This window comes from Pieris brassicae, chromosome 3, assembly GCF_905147105.1.
Source record: "Pieris brassicae chromosome 3, ilPieBrab1.1, whole genome shotgun sequence".
In the NCBI taxonomy this organism is placed as follows: Eukaryota; Metazoa; Arthropoda; class Insecta; order Lepidoptera; family Pieridae; genus Pieris; species Pieris brassicae.
In genome coordinates this window covers 47,719-60,356 of record NC_059667.1, presented here as the reverse complement: position 1 = coordinate 60,356, position 12,638 = coordinate 47,719, and the positions used below count along the sequence as shown (strand labels likewise).

General features: G+C 41.5%; 1 protein-coding gene across 4 annotated transcripts in view; it reads left to right on the top strand.

Moving 5' to 3' along the window:
- The window catches only part of LOC123706761 (protein spire), a 28,870-nt gene that overhangs the window by 14,307 nt on the left and 1,925 nt on the right, over positions 1 to 12,638 (top strand). For 2 of the 4 annotated variants that reach the window (XM_045656166.1, XM_045656165.1), the window contains exons 4-11: positions 2,853 to 2,998; positions 3,077 to 3,283; positions 3,732 to 3,904; positions 4,025 to 4,088; positions 4,251 to 4,350; positions 11,732 to 11,871; positions 12,039 to 12,132; positions 12,340 to 12,417. In XM_045656166.1, coding sequence (XP_045512122.1) covers positions 2,853 to 2,998; positions 3,077 to 3,283; positions 3,732 to 3,904; positions 4,025 to 4,088; positions 4,251 to 4,350; positions 11,732 to 11,871; positions 12,039 to 12,132; positions 12,340 to 12,417 — 1,002 coding nt within the window. The remainder of the gene's footprint in view (positions 1 to 2,852; positions 2,999 to 3,076; positions 3,284 to 3,731; positions 3,905 to 4,024; positions 4,089 to 4,250; positions 4,351 to 11,731; positions 11,872 to 12,038; positions 12,133 to 12,339; positions 12,418 to 12,638) is intronic. The other 2 variants (XM_045656168.1, XM_045656167.1) reach the window with 1 other exon arrangement.

Sequence of the window (12,638 nt, the reverse complement as noted above, 5' to 3'; positions counted from 1 at the left end):
TTATTCCAACGAGAGTTGGAGCCCTTTGAAGTGTAGAATAGACTTAATAATTATATCTTCTTATCGTTCTTATTTAAGAAGTTTACGACTTAGATCTATGTTTGTTACATATCAATTAAAGCTCCTTTGCTCTAACAACTAACTAGAAAGGAGCTGACAATCTCCCATCTCGAGAATCTCCAACCCGTTATTTTCATTACCTTCCGTTATAAAATAAATACGGCTCCACAGAACGGACTTTGAAGTGTATAATGTAGATAATGTTCAAATGGAAAGCTCAATGGGAGGTGGCGCTGGCGCCATACTGCGATGGTGATGACCAATAAAGACTTGTAAAGATACAAACGTTCACGTTCTACTGCGGGTCGAATTATTATCCGTGAGATTTTTGTGATTATTGACCGACGAGTAGCATTGTGAAGAGTTTGGAAGTGGGTCGGGCTCGAGTGTGCTGGCGCCTCCGTACCCGGAGCACTGCGTGTGTCTCTGTTCTTAATTACATGTTAGTTGAGCCAACGCATCTCTCCAATACATGCATTATGTTTGCGATCGACTTATATCGTCTTACTCAAGATATTCGAAGGCATAGCTTAGCTGCTTATCAACACCCACGCGGTACAAAAACCCTCGCAAGCTTTTCGGCTTCAGTGTTATTATAATTACACAGATATTAGCACGAAATAAATGTAATAATGATCAGATGTGATATAGAGACTCTCCGTTATGTTATCTCTATGGGTTGCCCATAAAATACCATTTATCTTCTAGGTCTCTCAATGTCGAGAGAGGCTCGCCATGTGTCGCAAGTTCGCTTCGCGTGTACGGTTCGATGTCTAATAATTGTGGCATCCACCGGAAACTATACAGTTTTTTTCGCTTCTCACGGTACTCCGAACTGTATATTAAAAACACTTGTTTAACATCAAGGTGTACGAAACTGTAACAATTTTCTCAAGTACGCTTTCAATCGAGATGCCCAAGTCCGAAAATTTAGCTTTATATGTAGATTTTGGAAGCGGGTCACCTTTGATATCATCTAATAGGAATTCATTCCAATCGAAAGTTCGGCATAGATTGAGGTTAACTGCGTTGCCATATGGCAAAGCAGCTACTTTTTCGCCTTCGATTTCCCGGTTGCTTTAATTATAACGCCATATCGTATTTGAATGTAATTAAAAGTAGTGTATTGTGTATGTGCAACAAGTTGGGCCACCAATTGGTATAACAGTAGTGGCAATGACCAGATGAGTCGCAGAGGCCGGTTTTCGTGAGTGGGTCACTGGGCCCGGCGTTTTAGCACTTGTGTCGTCTCAGTGTGTCGAATTTATTACGTTTTAATTGACGACCGGTCTCGGTGTTATCGCTTGACAATTTCCTTCATCGTAAAAGATACGCTACGAGAAATAAGAAAGTTTTAAAAGTTGTATACTAAATTCACTTAAGAGCTCTTCTCACGAATTGCTGCGAATGTAAAAGTCTATGAGGAAGTCGTAGTTCGTACTCTATACATTAGCTCTGTTCAATAAACACTTTCCAAACTTTTCGGGTTAATTTTATTCGATTTTAATTTTTTTTTTCGTTTCACTTAAGTGCTAATGTCTTCCTATATCTATATAAAATTCTATAATTTTTCTGGTGGGCGTCATCTCCTTTTCTTTCCACTGGACCTTTCCAAGTAAGAGTCTTCTTGACCCATCTGTCATCACAAACGCGTGCAATGTTACCGGCCCATTTCCACTTTAATTTTTTTGAATGTCTTACGACGTCTGTTATGTTTGTTTATTATATATTACACCGTTTTTATATTATTTAAATTACTAAATATTAATTAATATTGTTGTCAAACAATTAATTCGATTGTAAAATATAGCCAAGTTTCCAAAAAATCCAAATACAATAAACTTGAAAAAATGAATTTTATTTTTGACAAAATCCACATTCGAAATGGCGGTTTGCGATTATATATTTAATAAGGATTTCGCGTAAAACCTATCAACACGAAATTAGGTTAATTTCAATGTTGATTATTTTATAACTTTAAAATTTAAAAATGAGGAGATAATAGATAAACAAAAATATCTATTATTTTTTATTCCTCGATTTTTCATGCAATGAAAAACATTCGATTAATTAAAATACCGATTTTATTATGCAGAATGTCACATCTCTAATAACCAATAGTAAAGCAGAAAATGTCGGATTGTTTACAAATTTCAAAACAATAATAAAAATAAAATATTATTTGCAAATCCGGCAGCAAAAATCACCAATGGAGGTACCAATCAAGGTCCCCCGAGACTCCTACATAATCAGTATCATCAAATTATCTAGGAGTACACGGTTCATTAGGTTTGTTTCAGTGAGCTCGTGAGGTATCGAATATCTTCATTAGATTGTCACATCTTGATAGTACGAATAATAAATAAAAATCACACAATTTCCTAGTTTGAATTTGGAATTATTTTCTATAAAATTTAAGCTTTTAATGCTACCAAAACCAGCCAGTTACAAATAGTATAGCCAAAGAGATTTTATTACAAGGTACTATAATGCGTATCTTTTTTCCCAAACCTAATAAATAAATTCATAATTGAATAAAGAAATAACGATTTTTTTCATTTGGTATATGTGTATTAATACCAATAATTGGTTTCATTTAGCTTTTGTTCCTCTCTTTAGAAATTAGTGTATAGTATTGGCTATTGAACTAAATCTTTAACCCTGTCAACCCTGTCAAACAAAACTGTATGTATTTGCATTTGTTTCGATTTGTTGTTATTGTTACTATTATTACAACACTACACTTCCAATTCCGTTGGACGTAGACGTGTAAAACTGGGTGTCGTTTTCAGAGGAAGAGGAGGAGTGCGGTCTGTCGGAATCGCTGGAGAGCGTGCGCGCCGGCGATACCGACGACGAGGGCATCGAGAGAGACGCCGAACCGCCGCGAGCTCGCCAGCGACGCCTCGCGCTGTTCCTGCTCGAGGACGTGGTCGAGGTAACGCTTGGAGCGACCGGTCCCAAAGGTCGGAATCTTCGGAGAGGCGGGACTGAACGAAGCACCGGTATGTTGCAGCGCTGCGCGTGGCACGCGGGGGTGGGTCGCGGCAGAGGCGCGCGAGAGACTGCGGCGGCGCACTATCGCGCCGTGTGCCGGGCGCTGGTCGCCGAGGCGCTCGAGCTGGCGTCGTTCTTGGCGCGAGTCAGGGTCACCGCCGCCAGGGACCTCGGCGCCGCGGATGAGTCCGCTTCGCACCTGGACACGCTGCAGTTCTCCGACTGGGTAACTCTCCCTTTTACGTTCGCGACGAGTGTCGTCGTGCACGTTAGCGAGACGTAGGGCGTTCGGAAACTTTTAAAAGACGTTTTAATTGTTTTGCCCCTTACGGAACGAGTGGGTGTCGGACGCAGATCGAGCGCATTGCTCGTCTTTTCGCCGCAGAACATAATTCAAAGTGATATTTCGATGCAGCTTAAACTTTCCGAACCGACCCTGTTGAAATAGCTCATGCAGTAGTAGTTTTGCTTCGGTAGACCATTGACGCCCAATTTACCTTTAATCGTTCGTTTCATTTCGTTGTGACGTAACTAACGCTAGTGTTTCTGTTGCTAGTCCAACCGCAGGATCTGGAGGGCCCTTCAAGTAGGTATCGGTGGGGGGCGAAAGTGTGGAGCGTTGTGTGTGTGTTTGTGTGTGTCGACGCGGCAATGACGTGGGCTTCGGTCGGCAGGCGCGGTTCTGGATGCAGGTGATCGGCGAGCTGCGAATGGGCGTAAAGCTGAAGAAGGTGAGCCACTCGCGCACGCCCATCGAGTACGAGTTGACGCCCTACGAGATCCTCATGGACGACATCCGCTCGCGGCGTTACACGCTGCGGAAGGTGGACTCCAGCATCCCGCACAAGTGAGCCTTCCGCCAGCCTTCGCTCGAAGGCGTCCCGCGCCCGTTGCCTCGACGCATCCGCGAGGCGCAGCCTCCTCTCGGCCCACGATGATTGAGTGATATTTCGTTTTCTCTTTTCAGTGTCAAGAAAGACGCACACGCTATGATTCTCGAATTTATTAGAAGTAGACCTCCACTCCGAAAGGTAACAGTTTCAGTTCTGCTCATATGGGAATAATGTGGACTTAATACTATTTTAAAATACTCTAATTTTTAAACGCTGCAACGTGTAATACGAACGTCAGTCTGTATGGAATGGAAGAGCGATTTGGCATATTAAAATTAAAAGTGAGCTCGCATCGAACAGGCCTCGGAGCGCCAACTGCCGCCGGCCAAGCGGGAGGCCACGCCTCGGGAGCAGCTTCTGCGCTCCATCCGCCTCGGCCGGCCGCTGCGACCTACGCCCCGTGAGTACTGCCGCCCTAACTCCGCCCCCTCACCCACCGCCGACCCGACTCTCACCCACTTCTGTTTCCAGGTACCTTCTGAACCCTCGCTCCTCCCCTTGCCTTTTGTATTCCCTTTTTTGTTTTATTTTATACCGCTCTACGTACTATACTGATAATTTTGAATGTGTATAAATCTTATACTTTGCCATTTATCTTGTATTATTCATTACAATAATTCAAACTTTTAACATGACCGAATGAAGAAACGCGGAAGATCCGTTTGCTGGTGAATTAATTATTAATATTTATTTAGCCATAACGTATCACGTCCTGAAGTACAAGCTTCCGTTTGAAAACTTTTCACTGCGACTCTTCTGAGCTCTTTATGCGTTGCAAAGAGTTTGCAACGTCTAACAAATAAAAAATATTTAAGCCGACCAGACTAACTAACGAACTATTGCAATGGGAACGGAATGCGTTTCATTTAATAAACATAATCTATTTATTTTACCACATCGCATGTTTAAGATTTTTAAAAAACTATAAACGTTACTCTTTCGGTTATTAATTTCAAAATGACAAAGCACGAATAAGAAAACAAAATTATCCAATCGCCCGGACGCATTGTACGTACGCGGTGTAGATGAAAAATTTATTTTCTATGCATCACGGAAATGCAAAAGTCGGAACTAGTTCAGCGTAATCGGATTGAAAACCTCACGTGTCGGGAGGCCCTTGACACACCGGTGACGCTATTCTTTACCACGCTTCTTTTGACGCTGTCTATTTGTATATTCCTGCTGATTTTTTTACAAAAGTCGTCTCACTTTCGGAAGGAACCTCCTTACAGTTGAAGACGTGAGTGGATGAATGTCAAATTTTCGGTGTTTTTTGTGTGCATCAATATGATATGTAAAATTGAATTAGCACAAACCTTAAAACCGTCGATATAGAGCTTATTTTTGGAAATAAAATTTGAAAAAAGGTGTTATGTTTAGTTTATTTTAAAACTTACAGACGATGAAAGAGGTATGTACACATATCACCCTCTCCCAATAATATAATTAAAAACTTTACTTTTTGTGCGTTGAAGAAGGTGATATGTACGAACATAACCTTTTTCTCCGTGAATGAAGGTGTTAAGTCGCAAACCTTCATCCACTCAAGAAGTCAAATGTGGTGATTGCGTTCGTTCGTTGCAGTTTTGCTCGCTTTCTGTTATTGTCGATTTGTGTCTGTGGGATGCAGTGTAAAATATTGTTTAAAATACATAATTGACAATATGTAGTGTAATCGCTGAAATTATGAAGTTCATCGACATTATTTTGTAAAAGTAATATGCAGAAAAGAACATATTGTGATAGCAACTAAATATGTCATAATGATAAAATAAAATATTACGATTTTTTTCCAGATATCGATGACTATTTATTGAATAAACATTTATTTTCATTAAATACAAAAACTTACGAATTTATTTCAAATCGTGACTACTCAATTAGTTTAATCAGTGACTTCGGTAATAGTTATATTCGATGTTGCCTCTGAGGACGGTTTAACTGTGACAATTGGTCGATGGTAACTGAAGTATGTTACAAAAGTATTGGACATAACATTAGTAAATTTTAATTGGCTAGTTATTTCAATATATTACTAAAATCGTAAATTATAAGTATCAATAATGAATGTTTCACAATAAATTTGTTTGTTAATTGTTACAATAATAATAATTAATCTAACAATATATACAGTCTATATGCAGTAGTGTGTACGGCGAGGCGTCGCCACGGCAGAAGTTGGTTTTACGTGCGGCTATAGATGTTTCACATCAAAAAGTGCAAGGTTTTTCCAACAAAAGAAAATAAATTCAAAAAACGACCGAGGAATGAACAATCTTGGAAGAAAAATTATGCAGCTACAGCTAGAGCAAAAGGAGAGGAATATGTATCTTACAAACGAGAGATAGTTCCGAAAAAAAGATTAAGAAAGGGATTTTGTGTCACGAGAACTCAACTTTTCCATTGAAGATAGCAATTCATCATTAAACAGCTTGACTGGACATCAAAAGTACGAATGCCCTTTTATTCAGCAGCATTAAGAGTATGCCCGTAGTGAATAAACGCTGTAATGCTAGAATGCATAAATCTGCTTCCTAGTTCCTACAAGTATTACGTATAATATACAGGTTTGTTCGGCATTTATCAGATTGGTCGCCAAAAATCTTATTATAAAAGGAATTAAAGAAGGACTTGCAGCTCCAAAACCAGATCAGAGAGGTAGACATCAGAATAGACAATGACGTTGTTAAACGTATTAAAGAGCATATTTCAAGTTTTCCAGCTGAACAATCATCACATTACTCATAAAACAAAAATATAAACAAACTCTATTTATCACCGCTACTGAATGTGACCAAGTTGCACAGTATATATACCTTGGAATATGTCGTAATGAGGACCTATCAGACAAATACCGTGTCAAGAAAACTTCATATTATAACCAAATTTTCATCACACAATTCAACCTGTCGTTTGGATACCCAAAGAGCTAGAGCGTGCGCTACGTGCGATGCTGGAGACTCAAATGACGAATGTAAGTCAAATTATTATTCTGCTGTTGAAGCTATGCAAGTTGACTGAAGAAAACTAACCCGAGATGGAGATATTGCGTACGTTACGATGGACTTACAACAAACCATGCCATTACCAAAACTAACAACGTCAAAAGCGTTTTATTTGCGTCAATTGTGGTTTTACAACCTGGGTATTCGTGTTTGTGATGTGAAGCAAAGAAAAAGCCGTATGTTGTACCTGGACTGAAGATGTTGCGGATCGCGGCAGTGCCAAAGTTGCGAGCGCATTTCTAAGATATGTGGAAGTAGATCCAAGTTGCCAAAACAAAGGTCAAGAAGTTTCAGTAGAAATAAAAGGGAATATCCGGGACCAACAGAGTACGTGAAGCCGGAATTTTTGAGTAAATTTTAAGCCAACAATAGTATTTTTATAAGTGTGATATTAATATAATAGCCTATGTTTTTGAAAAGGCTTGTTATAATTATTAAAAAAATATAACACGCTACCAAAATAGAACCTAATTTTATATTATATCTATATTTAAATAAAATATCGAATAATATCGCAAGAATTTTATTACCAACGTACCCTCAATATTGTAAGATCATTCACACTACTTTGCATTGAAATTTAAGCCATAACTAATCATTTAAGCGACTTACTAAAGAAAATTATTGTAAAACTTTAACTTCAATTTACTCAAATACAACAAAAAAATGCACTTATCACCTCACGTCTTTAGTTGTTCTCTAAATTAAGAATTGCATTAAAAAAGAAGCTGGTTGGCTTGTCGGGGCAGTCTTCAGGACCTGCCGACTGACAGTAGTAATTCGAGTACCTCCGCGTAAAAAACCGGTTTGAAACGTAATCGAGTTGCACAAGAAGCCGAGTATCTTAGATTACTAGAACGATAACACATACTCCCGATATGCAGAAGGTGTGCTCCAATTAAATCTAGTATGTATGTAACTGTCGTAAGACTTGTAAGGGAGACTTATAAGATGCAATTAACGAAGGATGTATATTAGGTACTATCCGAGTGCGGCCGAGTGATTTGTTGAGTTTAACTCGAAAGACAAAGTAAATGTGCTGAACCGAGGAAGTAAAGCGGCGATTGCTGTTCAGCGTTCGCTCTTCAGTCGTCACGCGGCAGTCGCGCGAGCAGCGCGTGTTTCTTGTCGTTTGGATCGAACACGAATTTTACACATTTGTGATTGATGTGTGATCCTTGCCGACATGTCATCGATTATGACTTAGGGAAAATTAAAAGCTAATCGACTACCGACTCGGTGGTGGAGTGGGTTGAGAGCATTTCGTTTGAAACAATTGTTATGTGACGTGTCGATACTGAGAAAGGACAACAATTACGTGAAGTAAAGACTGCAACATGGGGGTGTGCGTTACGACCTCACTGGCCATGGAAATGTGTCGTATGTAATTTTTTATTTTTCTCAAAGGTTTTAAGTTTAAGTAATAAAAATAAATCGTAAGGAAAACTTTGCGTTTTCATAAACTTTCAAGTGACTACAACCAGCATGCGACCGATTACGCAAATCGTGTCACGGCTTACGGGGTTTTTCTAAAGATAACTGCCTCGTCTGGGAAATACGCGATTGGAGTCTGTCTTCACCGATGTACCTACTCAATCCATACAAAGTAGGGCAGGTGCGGATGCGATAAAGATTAGATGCTAGGAAGAAGATAACGATCTTATCGGATCGTTGTTGTCTCGAAAGAGAAAAGAGGCGTTGAAAATATGATTCAGTGTCGTAACGGTTGTAAGGGTTTGGGGTCAGGCGCCAGTTAGCGCCGCCGCTGGTATTACAGTTACAGGAATTAGTCACACACGAACGAAATATATCAGTTCCCGCTTTGTGCTACAATTCTTTTGTGGCTCCTATTACCCTCTCCTAAAATGAATTTATCAATCAATCAAACAACGTTTATTCAGTTTAGATGCGTCTTAGCGCATGCTTATGAATGTCAAAAACGTTTACAAAATTCGCGTAAGAGTAAGACTACGGCATCCGTTCGCAAAAGTAGCAGTAGGTCTTGTTCTGGGAAGAACGGGCAAGAAACTCATCGTGTTTTACCCTCCCTCTGCATTACAATTATTCAAAGGAAAATGTCATAAACCACAACGTCATTAAAGTTACATAAGTAAAAAAAATTGATTCTATGATTTACCACATTCACCATTACACACATATTCGCAACACTTCAAAGGTAACAAAATGACTTATAACAATATAACTAGAACTATTGCCACGCATTTTTGGTTTCTAGGTAGTCATTAACTGTGTAGTAACCTTTATCTTATATAGTCTCTCAATTTAGGCCTTATAGATATTTCGTCCGTGAACGTTAACAATGTTTCTTAATACCATCAGTGGTAATGCACACTGAAGTAAATACCTAATAATGTTACTATTACATCTGCCACTAGGCTGAGCTCTGCAAAGGGAAAATGTAATTAAAGAAAGTATACTTTCCCACATGGCAAATCAATCATTGCGCATCGGCTTAATTGCAACAGCAGTAGGCTTCGAGTAACAACTGGACTGTTCTCTTCTTGACTCTTGTCGCGTTTCATTAAGAAAAATTTAATTTGTTAAGTATCCTTTAGCTGTGTGTGAATAGTAAATCATCAATTCTATTTGAATTGAGCTCAAAATAGACCTGAATTATTAACGTCTACACTAGTTATGGAGCCAATACAGTCAGTCGCTGCCGCAATCAATCGTGACCGACCGGAGAGCGGTGAGCGGGCTTGGAACTAGATCTTGCCCAATTTGTCCTGCGTTGTGCCACTGCAACATGTCATTCTACCACGTACTACGGAATTGATTGTTTCAGAATAAGACGTTTAAGAACGCATCAACATAGTACATAACATAAATGGAGTCCGTCAAGCTATTTTTTCTCTATTGAGTGACCGTTTACGCAGAGCCTAAGACCTATATTGAAGCTTGATACACATTTTTTGTTAAGGGGCCTTAATCTTCTCACCTAAACTGGTATATGGGCCGACCAATAGGGTACTGGTCAATTTATTGATTGAAAACTTTCTATTGTATAGCAAAAATATGTCAATTGGCCCTTCGCCAAAGGTTACATCGCCAGATCGAGTCAGCGGTGCCGAGCCTGTGCCTTTTACGAGGAGAAAATGGGCCTAAATGCGTTTAATTATTGACGATAAAAATGTTTACACAAATGGCGTCTTTCTTTCGAGGAATAAAATGCTAACGCAACGGTGCGAAGGTCACGTTTCAAAGAAAAGCGGTTGTGTAACGCGTGTGAACGATTGTATTGTGTGAAGCAATCTATGGAGCGGCTTTTCGTGTTCACCTGATCCCATATTTCATCCTCGTTATAATATTAACGACGACCACCGAGGGAGCCTACGGCTTATCTTCCCGTCTTGCATTTCCTTACCCAATGACGTCTTTGGGGCCGCGAGTGGCGTTCAATAAACGGGTTTAGACTTTAGAGCGTGAGCGAAATGTTTCAAGTAAGAGGAACTTTGAAGTCAAGGCCATTCGGTCCGTTCGTACGCTGTTTATCCACGCGTATACTATATAAGTCGCAGACAACACACGACTTTCGTAGAATTAAGCTGACCTCGAATGAAATTAAAATTATTTGTAAATTATTTTGCGGCTCGTCAATTCTTTTACTTGTCACGTGAGAGGTTAGTCAGCTGATTGTGAAAAAGATTTTGTCCATCAGCTGCGTAGCGCTCGAGGGGTCGATATCTCCGAACCCTCGTTTGAAACGGGACGTAAGTTTTACGGGACCGCGCATGCGTCCCGCAGCTTGCCCTGCGCCGATATCACCAGTCGGGTTCCCTCTGTCCCCGCTAAAGCACGAACAAACTGTCTGTACGTGCAGCGTTTCGCTTATATTCCGATAATATAGAACACGTGAAAGTTAGAGAAGACGCGGAAGACGACTGCAGCCCGCAGGCGCCGCGCCGCAACGATTCGCGCGTTTTAGGTCAATGCCATACTCTATATTGGAATCGAGTTCGCGTTTCTACGGTGAATTGTTCACAATCCATGTCTCCTCTTGCACGAATCGATGTCTTAGGCACAATAGTGTCCCATGTTACTCGGGAATAACCGTCCGACAGTAATTGTGTGCGGAGCGGCCGCTATACATTGCGAAGTGGGTGGCTTTAGGAGTCAACATAGAGCGGAGAAAAAGCGAGGCGAAGGTGCGGCGGCGGCGAGTGTCCCCCGTGGGGGGACGCAGCCCCGACGAGCCGCCGCTGGACGTCGCTCAGCACAAGGCCTACTGGGGCAGCGTCGCGCGCGCACGTCCCCGCACCGGTAACACGCAACAGTCATATTGTATTTAACTGAGACATATCCGGTTTAAGTAGTGGAGCTCTAGAGAAGGTATAGGTACAGCGAAAGGAATTGCACTCAATTGATATGAATTGTTTAAGCGTCGGCCTATATTTCTACTTTGTATAATTACGAGATCAATCTGTCATAGCCTTTCGTGAGAAACGTGTAAATTCTTTGCTTTGCGAGTGTTATGTTCGGGCCATATTTAAAATGACAGAGTAAACTCCCGTTTTCAAGAATGATAGGGAATCCCCATTCATCAAATAATCATTTGAAATAGCCAAACTTTTGCGTTCTTGAAACTAGTCGATGATGTGATACGCTCATTGTCGCAGTCAGCGTGGCCCGGTCACCGCACCGTATTGACATTGGAGCGGTTTACAGTTCTTACGAATGTTATTTATGACCCATAAAGGTGATTGTGAAGTGATGATGAGTGACGACGGTGGATCTAATTTATAATTGTAACCACAGAGGCAAGCGGCAGCGTGAGCGGTGGCGGGTCGGAGGATAGGCGAGCTTTAAGTGACGTCACGCGACGGACGAGCGGTGACGTCACGCCGCACACGCAGCCGCAGAGGAGACTCATCAAAGTTGACTTTGATAACCTTGAAGTAAGTATGTTTAATTAGGGACTGTTTCCTTGTCAGCACCACCATCACTAGTTCTGAGCCTGCTCCCAATAGTCCACACTCCACTGCACTCTAAAACACCAATCTTCATCACTTTACAAGTAGTGACTACTATGAGTCTTAACATAGAAATATCGTTTCGATTCCAGGATGACGAAGACGACGAGGAGACGGAGAAGTGCGCGTCTCCCCCGCGGCCCTTGCCCAGGCACTCGGCGCCGCCCAAGCCCTGGAAGAGAACCGGTAACTCCACTTTACGCTACGCCGGAGACGCTTTCGTCTTCCTCTCGATTTTAGAAAATAATACCAGCTATTTCGAATTGATGACCCATTAACTGATGAGATGAATCATTTCGGCCCTAGATAGGCACGTCTTAAAAGCTAAAGTGTGCACTTTGTCCCGAATGCCGGACGCGGCGCGGCCCGACGCGACCCGATGCGGCACGGCAGCTTCCCGCCCGAGAGTTCCGCCGCGGGCGCGTCTCTCGCACGACGAGTACCACCAGTTCTGCGATGAGACCCTCGAATGTACGCCCCACGCTATCGCATGACGCATTCCATCTCTTTGCGGGCTTTTCTTTATGATTTGTAGTCCTTCGCCACCGCACGCGCCGCCGACCGGAGCGTGCGCTGCCGTTTGATCCTAGACTTTCTGTGATTTTCCGTTGCATCGTCCTAGAAGCTATCGCTCGTCTTAGACGTGTCATCATCATTCGGCTTCCGGAATCGATCGGCGCATCTCATATCCG